This window comes from Penaeus japonicus, unplaced genomic scaffold (assembly GCF_977035675.1).
Source record: "Penaeus japonicus unplaced genomic scaffold, GWHDUDI00000001_assembly GWHDUDI00000004, whole genome shotgun sequence".
Taxonomy (NCBI): domain Eukaryota; kingdom Metazoa; phylum Arthropoda; class Malacostraca; order Decapoda; family Penaeidae; genus Penaeus; species Penaeus japonicus.
In genome coordinates, this window is record NW_028234406.1 from 13,830,619 (window position 1) to 13,840,618 (window position 10,000).

The following is a 10,000-nucleotide window of genomic DNA, read 5'->3' on the forward strand; positions in this document are numbered from 1 at the left end:
GAGAGAGAGAGAGAGAGAGAGAGAGAGAGAGAGAGAGAGAGAGAGAGAGAGAGAGAGAGAGAGAGAGAGAGAGAGAGAGAGAGAGAGAGAGAGAGAGAGAGAGAGAGAGAGAGAGAGAGAGAGAGAGAGAGAGGGACATAGAGACAGAGAGAGAGGGACATAGAGACAGAGAGATAGACAGACATACAGAGAGAGAGAGGGAAACAGAAGAGAGAGAAGAAGAAGAAGAAGAAAAGCGAGAAAGAAAGAAAGAACAGAGAGAGAAAGAGAAAGACAGTATGCGTTTGATGTGCATGCACGTCTGTCCTCGTGTGTTTAACCACATAAACATCTAAACGAGATGTCCCCCGCCGCATCATTACCGAGCACCCACTCCCCCACCCCCTCCCCCTCCTCCTCCCCCACCGCCACCACATCCAACCACACCTCGTCTACACCTCGAGAGTCTCTCTAAGTTTCAGACTCTAAGGAGACTCTCTGGGTACTCAGGCCGCCTCCCCGCTGCAATGATCAACCTCCTGCAACCGCGAGGTGGTATGTTCTTGTCTTCTTGATCCCTCCTTAAGTCGGTCATTATTTTTCTGACATTTACCGAGGACGGGAGGGAAAGATAGAGGGGGGGAGGGAGCGAAAGAAAGAGGAGGGGGAGGGGGGGAAGGAGAGGAGTGTAGAAAGAGGAGGAGGAGGGAGGAGAGGAGTGGAGAAAAAGAGGGAGGAGGCGGGGGAAGAGCGGAGAAGAGGAGGAGGAGGGGGTGAAGGAAAGGGGCGGGGAGAAAGAGGGAGGGGGTGGAAGGGGATGGGTAGGATCAGAGAAGAGGAGGGAAGAGGAGGAAAAATGGGAGGGATGGAGAGAAAGTGGGAGAAGGGAAGAAAGGGAGGGTAGGAGGGAAGAGGGGGAAAAGGAGAGGGAGAAAATTGGTGAGGAAGAGACGGAAAGAAAGGGAGAGGAGGAGGGCGAGGGATGGAAAGGGGAGGGGGAGAGGAACAGAATGAGAGGGAGAGGAAGATAGCGTGAGTTAGAGAAATTTCTATCTCTAACTCTCTCTCTCTCTCTCTCTCTCTCTCTCTCTCTCTCTCTCTCTCTCTCTCTCTCTCTCTCTCTCTCTCTCTCTCTCTCTCTCTCTCTCTCTCTCTCTCTCTCTCTCTCTTTCTCTCTCTCTCTCTCTCTCTGTATTTGCCGGCACATCTGTCTGTATGTATGTATCTCTCTCTCCCTCTATCTATCTATCTATATATCTATCTACCTACCTATCTCTATCTATCTATCTATCTATTCATCTATCTATCTATCTATCTACCTAGCTCTCTCTCTCTCTCTCTCTCTCTCTCTCTCTATATATATATATATATATATATATATATATATATATATATATATATATATATATATATATATCTGTCTATCTATCTATCTATCTATCTATGTAGGTGTGTGTGTGTGTGTGTGTGTATGTATGTATGTATATATATCTGTGTGTGTGTGTGTGCGTATGTGCGTGCGTGTGTGTATGTGTTTGTGTGCAACTCATAATCATCTTGGTCTAATATATAATGTAGTGTTATGAATTTTAAAAGAATCACAGACTCATCCCTCTAAATAGTCTTTTGTTTATTTGACCTCAGCGTTTATTTCTAAACGGAACACTCAAAAAATTGATTGGTTGCTCCACCAAGCTATTGTGTAGATCCTAAACAATTAACTTAACCGGATCTCTTCTTTCACTTCAGCTTAGAGTACTTTTCGTTATAGAATAAAATAAGTTCTGTTCTTTTATTATCGTCAACAGATTTTTGTTATTGTGTTATGCTCATGAAGAAGAAAAGGAGGTAGATGTTTTTAAGTACATGCGTAATTTTTGTTGTTATTGTTTTCTGTCCTTTGAAGATACTAAAATAATGATAATGATAATTCACTGATCAGTAACGCAGTTGTCATTCTTTTGTGATTACCGGACGTGTAGTACAAGACGCCATAACTACGGAAATAATATGAAAAGGTTACACGTGTTGGATATACTTTTGAACAAAGAGCTGATTACCCTTCCTTGCGAATTTTGTTTTCTTCTCTCGATGGAAAACAGGTCACAGTCGAACGCATTTTAGCACTGAAAGATGAAAGACATCAGCGTATCCAGAAAGAGACAAAATCCTAATTTAGGAGAGCCTTTTTTTCTAATGAAAGTACGACAGCGTTAATTTGGAGTCCGCCATACTTCAGCAATAGGCGCGTTCAGTACAATTAGTCCCATGAGAAAAATATCTTTCTGTATCCCTTTCCCTTTTTTTTTTTTTTTCTTTTTTGCCAAATTTCTATAGAAATATTAAACAACACACTACAAATTGAAATGTTACATACGCATTAACAAGAAATATATATATATATATATATATATATATATATATATATATATATATACATATATATATATAAATCTATGAGATCATTAAAAGAAAATTACATTCGCAAGTGAACGGAAATCCTTTGAAATTCCCATCCAATTAAGGGTTTTTTCCCCTAGAGTATTTTCGGAATTATAAAGGTAGCAAAGTCTTCACCTCCTTTGCAACATATCTTTATCTATATCGTACAGAGAAAGGATCAGGAGAGAGAGAGAAAAAAAGAAAGAGAGAGAGAGAGAGAGAGAGAGAGAGAGAGAGAGAGAGAGATTTTTCTGTGAGAGGTACAAAAAAAATGAGTGAGTGTGGAAAGGATGGGGGTAAGGAAAGAGGAAGAGAAGGAGAGAGAAAGAAATGGATGGGGTGGGAATGTAGACGATACAGAAACAAAGGAAGAGAGAGAAAGAGACAAAGGAAGAGAGAGAAAGGGAGAGATAGAAAGAGGACGAAAGAGAGAGGGGGGAGAGAGCGAGAACGAGAGAGAGAGAGAGGCGAGAGATAGAGAGAGGGGGGAGAGAGAGAGAGCGAGAAAGAGAGAGAGAGAGAGAGAGAGAGAGAGAGAGAGAGAGAGAGAGAAGAGAATAGAAAGCGAGAACGAGAGAGAGAGAGAGAGAGAGAGAGAGAGAAACATTAATCGGGAGAAATATCAAAAGATCGTATTTTATGTACATTGTATGTATCTGGAATAACTAAAAATTTACAATTACGCAATTTTTAATCCCCGTTATATCCTTTTTTCAAAATTCTAATTAGTAGTAGTATCATTAGTGTTATCATTATCACTGGTGTTAGTGTTGTTATTATATTAATACTATTTTTAGCGTCATCATTATCATTGTATTCGTTATTATTGTTGTTAGAATAATAACGATCTTTATCATTATCATAATCATTATTATCGTAATTACTGTTTTTGTCATCGTCATCAATATTATCCTTATGATTATTATTACTAATTATGAATATCGTTGCTATTGTCTTTTTTCCTATCATTATTAGAATTAAAATAATCATCATTATCATTACCATGATTATTATCATTATCATCATTATCATCATCATTATCATCAACATTATCATTTTTATATTTATCATTATTATCATTATCATTATTATCGTCATATTATCATTGTTATCATTATCATTATCACTATCAATGTTTTACCATTGTTATCATCATCACTATCAATATCATTATCATCATTATCAATGTCATCATTTTTACTATTACCATTATTATCATCATAATCATTATTATTAGCATCACCATTACCATTACGATCATTATCATTTTTATCATTATCATCTTTATTATCATTATTATTATTATCATTACTTATCATTTCCCTTATCTATATCATTATCATTCTTATTGTGTGTGTGTGTGTGTGTGTGTGTGTGTGTATGTGGTGGAGGCTAAGAAGATGCAAGACCTTTTCAGGGAAGACTTCCTCCCTCCTCTTCACACTGAGAGTAGCATTACTGTATCCTCAAGGAAATATAAACCAGAAGTCCTTGCCCAGTACTTCTCAAAACATGATATCTCAGCAAATAAGCACCTTATCTACCACCATGCATCAATAACTTAGTAAACAGGATCGCCATTAATAAAAGCTATATTTAAAAAAAATGATAATAATAAAAAAAAAAACATGGACTAATTTGTCACAAGGAAATCAGTTAGACCAGTTAGAGTCAGCCCACACCTGCCAAAACATTGATCTGAACAGCTCTCCTTTCCTCTTTCCAAGCTCTTGAGGAGGCATAATGGCCCACCCTGTGGAAAAGAGCTAGGACTGTGCCGGTCCACAAGAAGGGGCTAGGATTTTCCTCCAAAACTACCTTCCAATGTCCTTATTGTTCTTTCTTTCTAAAGTATTGTTGAAGACAATTTGGTTTTGTTTTTTGTGACTGAAAACCTGCTTCAGATCTGCTATTAGTACTTTCTTGTTCTTGGAACCTGCACTTGGACCAAAGAAATGAGACTAGAGTTATCACACTTGACACTGCTCTCAAGGGACGAGGGCCATCTAACAAAGTTAATTTTTTTATGGAGTAACGGGAAATCTGTACCCACTCCATATCAGATACTTGAAAAACAAAAGCACCACTGGTAATAAACGGAACTAAATCAGCACCATCTGATGTACCCCAAGGAAGTCTCTTAGGACCTCTACTCTGGAAAATTTTCTTTGATGACCTAATCCCGGTGGTAGTTGCTTACACTGATGATTTAACACTCCACCTCATCTATGCAAAACGAGACAGCATCTCTGTCATAAACCAGGTCCAGCTCAGCTTACAGAGAATCTCCCTTTGGGGAAAAACACTCCAAGTCTAATTTCCAGCAGATAATTGTCAGCCACTATTTGTATATGACGGCAAGTTATTCATCATGAGAATAAAGAAAACACTCAGTAATAGAAAAAAAGAAAAAAAAAGAATATGTATACATACATACATATATATATATATATATATATATATATATATATATATATATATATATATATATATATATATATATTATGAATCTGTAGTGAAGATCCTCAGATTTATCAAAGAAGTTTCTCTCATTTTTGCTTTTCATCTGAAGTCATCATCGAAGAAAGACTCTCACAAACTCGAATCTTTCTAAAGAAACATTCGCACTAACCCAAAGAGTATATACATTAACAAGTCACAAATAATGTGTAATGTGTAAAAGATATGCATGCGTAGAGTGACAGACATAGATAGAAGGAGGGAGGGAGGGAGGAAGATAGGAAGAGAAAGGGAACGAGAGAGAAAGAGACATAAACCTAAACATTTGTATATCTACAGCATGTATCTGTCTCTGCCCCTCCCATCTCTACCCCCACCCCCCCGAGTGACCCCAGTTTCCCCTCGCCGCAGGTCCGGAGTTCTGGGGTCTGATCAACCCCAACTGGAACATGTGCGAGCGCGGACGCCGCCAGTCGCCCGTCAACATCGAGCCGAGCAAGCTAGTCTACGACCCCCACCTCCGACATGTCCACGTTGACAAGCACAGGGTATGGCTCAATGGTGATGCTATTCATATATTTGTTCTTTCTTTCTTTCCTTCTTTTAGAAGCGAGACAGTTTTCCGTTCTCCAGATATTATGCTTGTTTGTTTATTTGTTTTATTTTATTTCCATACCGATTTGACACAAACATATATGATTCTTGTTTTCTTAATGTTCGTACTGTTTTCCATAGTTTTTGCTTCTTTTTTTACTGATCTGACACGAGTGTATATGATTCCCTTTTTCTAATGTCCACACCGTTTTACACAAGCCTATGTGATCCATCTTCTTTGATATATATTCTATTCTGACACGAACATACCCAGCGAAAGACATACCCATACCCAGCTAACTTAATTCCAAAGGACTGCCCCCTCCTCCCCCTCATGCTCGCAGGTGTCCGGCAGCCTCCACAACACGGGTCAGAGCGTGATCTTCCGGGTGGAGAAGGGCTCGAAGCACCACGTGAACATCACGGGCGGCCCCCTCGTGTACAAGTACCGCTTCCAGGACCTGTACATCCACTTCGGCGCCGCCAACCACCAGGGCTCCGAGCACCAGGTCAACGGGGCCGCCTTCCCCGCGGAGGTGAGTGGGCGGGCCGTGGGCGGCGCGGTTGCCTTCGTGTAGAGGATTTTATTATTCATTATTAAAGGGTAAGATATGGCACGCATAATTATGTAATACAAACGTGTTTACGGAACACATAAGCTATTCGTATATGGACATTAATACAACAAGAGCCCGGTTGCATTGCACACACACAAACGCAGACACACACACACACACACACACACACACACACACACACACACACACACACACACACACACACACACACACACACACACACACACACACACACACACACACACACACACACACACACACACACACACACACACACACACACACACACGCCCATATAGAAAGATGTATAGATAAAACAATAAACAAATTGACTGACATGTATGCATGCACAAACACAAACTTAAACATAAAACACACATACAAAAAGACAAACAACCAAACAACCACAATACAAATAACACCTCCCCAACAAACAAACAAACAAACAAACAAAACACGCACCAAACACCAAGAGCTTATGATCGCGATCTAAACACCTCTCATTAACAACAGTTTAATCGCCTCTCATGTAAACAATAACACGCCCCCCTTCCTGTGCTCTCCGCCTACAGATCCAACTGTACGGTTTTAATGCAGATTTGTACCGCAACATGACGGAGGCCAGGATGGGCTCCAACGGGATTGTGGGACTTTCGATCATGGTGCAGGTGAGTGAGCGAGAGGGAGAGAGAGAGAGGGAGAGGGAGGGAGGGAGGGAGGGAGGGAGGGAGGGAGGGAGAGAGGGAGAGGGAGAGAGAGAGGGAGGGAGGGAGGGAGGGAGAGAGGGAGGGAGGGAGAGAGAGGGAGAGAGAGGGAGGGAGGGAAGGAGGGAGGGGGGAGGGAGGGAGGGAGGGAGGGAGAGAGAGGGAGAGAGAGAGAGAGAGGGAGGGAGAGGGAGAGAGGGAGGGAGAGAGGGAGAGAGGGAGGGAGGGAGGAGGGGAAGAGAGAGAGAGAGAGAGAGGGAGAGGGGGAGGGAGGGAAGGGAGAGGAGAGGAGGGGAGGGAGAGGGGGAGAATAGGGAGAAGAGAGGGAGGAGAAAGAGAGAGAGAGGGAGGGAGGGAGAGAGAGAGAGGGAGGGAGATAGAGAGAGAGAGAGGGAGGGAGGGAGAGAGAGAGGGAGAGAGAGAGAGGGAGAGAGAGGAGGGGAGAGAGAGAGAGGGGGGGGGCGGAAGGGAGAAAGGTAGAAAGAGAGAGGGTGGACGGAGGAAAGAATGGAGAAAGGGAGAGGGGAACGAGAGAGAGGGGGGGGGAGTGAGAGAGAGAAAGAGTGAGAAAGGGAGAAAGAGAGAGGGTGGAGGGGGGGAGGGAGGGAGAAAGAGATAGAGAGAGGGGGAGGGATGAAGACGGGAAGAGAGACGGGGGAGGTGAGAAAGAGAGATAGAGGGAGAGAGAACGAGAGAGAAGTGAGGGAGAGAAGAAGGGGGAGAGGAAAGAGAGAGAGATAGAGAGACTATATATCATGTTTATGATGATTTGGATATTACCAATGCTAATAGGACTGGAAAGTAACATATCCGCATTATAAGGGCAGCGTGGTATGAAATCCCGCAGCAGATCAGCATAGTCATGGTTCTATAAATAATCCACGTATCTCGTTCAAGTCCACTCAGACACAAAGATTTAAAAAATGACGTAGTTAAGTCAATACCATAGTAGCTTCATCAAAGACATTCTTTCTCAGCACAGTGACTTCATCAAAGACATTCATTTTCGAAGAACCAAACCATTTTCGAAAAAAAAACTAAAAAAAATCAAGTTATAGCATCAAAGCCCATTATAGCACAAGCATCCTCACTACCACACTCTCCATCCTCTATGCTACTCCAGGTTGGCGAGGAAGGGAACGAGGAGCTGCGCATCCTGTCGTCGGGCTTCAACAAGGTGGTTTACCGAGGCATGAAGTGGCCGGTGAAGCACCTGTCGCTGGCGGGCCTCCTGCCGGACACGCACCACTACATGACCTACGACGGCTCCACGACCCACCCGGGCTGCTGGGAGACGTCCACGTGGCTCGTCATGAACAAGCCCATCTACATCACCAAGCAGGAGGTGAGCAAGGGAGAGAGAGAGGGGAGAGAGAGAGAGAGAGAGAGAGAGAGAGAGAGAGAGAGAGAGAGAGAGAGAGAGAGAGAGAGAGAGAGAGGGAGAGCGAGCGAGAGAGAGAAAGGAAGAGAGAGAGAGATATAAGCAGGAGGTGAGGGATAGATAGATAAATAGATAGATAGCTGGATAAATAGTAGATAAATAGATAGATGAATGAAGAGAGAGAGTGAGAGTGAGAAAGAGAGAGAGAGAGAGAGAGAGAGAGAGAGGGGGGGGGGGGAAAGGGAGGGAGGGAGAAGAAGGAGGGAAGAGGAGGGGGGGAGAGAGAGAGAGAGAGAGAGAGAAGAAGGGAGGAGGTAAGGAAAGAAAGGGAAAGAGAAAAAAAGATAAGAGTGAGAGAGGAAAAACAGAGGGAAGGAGGGAAAATAAAGGAGGAAGAAAGAAGAAGGGAGGGAAGGGATAGGAGACGTCCATTTACATCACCAAAGACGCAGGGAGGGAAGGAGAAGAAAGAAGAAGGAATGTCGAGAGACGTCCTAGTGGCTCGTCATAAACAAACCCATCTACATGACCAAGCAGGAGGCGAAGGGGAGGTCAAATGAAAGGAGAAGAGAGATAGAGAGAAGGGAAGGAAAAAATAATAGGGAGGGAGAGGCAGGGTTGACCGAAGATCACCAAAATGGAGGTAAGGAAAAGGAGGAAGAAGTTAAAAAGGGAAAAAAAAGAGGAATAACAAGAAGAACAGGTAAGAATAGGGAAGAAGAGGGGGAAAGGGAGGATCAAATAGAGGGGCAGAGAAGAAAACAGAGAAAGGCAAAGAAAGATAGAAAGTGAAGACGAGGATGATAGTGCACGGATTTCAGATGTCCTGTTTATTTGTTGTTGTTTATCAGTGTCATGGAATATACGTACTAAGAGGTTTGTGCCATTCTTCATTCAATTTAGGCAATAGTCAAGTTTATTTTTTAATGAACTCGCTGAGATTTGTCAACAAACTCTGCAGTATCGATTTTGTCTATATGCCACAATTCCCCTGCCCAGAAACCTTCAACATACACCAACACATAACGAACACATATTTACTCGTCAGTGTAAGTATTTACCGTTCTGACGAAGCCAATATGTTTTTGTGGCGAAACTGTGCCAGATAAATCCGATTATTTCGCCATTTCCCGCACAAGAGTATGAACGACAGAAGGTAATTCGATTTCTGCCTCACTTCTGTTGCAACCCTACCTGCCTCTTGCAGACCTGTAGTCAGACTAATGCGCTTTCCTCCCCCCTCTCTCCCCCTCCTCCCCCCAGCTGTACGCCCTTCGGCAGCTGATGCAGGGCGACCAGGCCCTCCCGAAGGCGCGGATGGCCAACAACTTCCGTCCCGTAAAGGCGCTGCACCACCGCACCGTCAGAACCAACATCGACTTCACCAACGCCCACCGCGCCAAGGCCTGTCCCTCCATGCACAGGGAGATGTACTACGCAGGTAGTGCTACTGTGAAATACTTGTTTTTACTATTATTTGTTTACTGTTGAAATACTATAGTTTGTTTTTTTATCAAACTAATTGTGTGTTCTTGCGTTTTATATGTGTATGTGTGTGAATGTATGTGTAAGAATATGTGTGTAAATAAAAGACCTGCGTGTGTATGCGTTTGTGTAGATGCATGTGTCTGTATACTTGTGTGCACATTCGTGTTTGTGTGTATTTTGAATGAGAGTGAAGAAATTTGTAAATATTGATTTTTTTTAACCTTTTGTTAGTCTTTGTCTAGCAAATGAGGCGTGACGCGAAAGACCTTATTAAGTGCTTCCAATTTTGCTGTCACACAAACAAGCATCACGGAGCACGCAAGTAAATCTGGCCAAAGTGGTGCAATCATATCGTCACTCGCATGAGATAAGTA

The 10,000-nt window shown here is 42.8% G+C and overlaps 1 protein-coding gene across 2 annotated transcripts in view; it reads left to right on the forward strand.

Moving 5' to 3' along the window:
* Positions 1-10,000, forward strand: part of LOC122255085 (Carbonic anhydrase-related protein A) — a 345,654-nt gene that overhangs the window by 334,704 nt on the left and 950 nt on the right. The window contains exons 3-7 of one of the 2 annotated variants that reach the window (XM_086536072.1): positions 5,293-5,429; positions 5,820-6,011; positions 6,626-6,721; positions 7,881-8,102; positions 9,402-9,579. In XM_086536072.1, coding sequence (XP_086392198.1) covers positions 5,293-5,429; positions 5,820-6,011; positions 6,626-6,721; positions 7,881-8,102; positions 9,402-9,579 — 825 coding nt within the window. The remainder of the gene's footprint in view (positions 1-5,292; positions 5,430-5,819; positions 6,012-6,625; positions 6,722-7,880; positions 8,103-9,401; positions 9,580-10,000) is intronic. The other variant, XM_086536071.1, reaches the window with a different exon arrangement.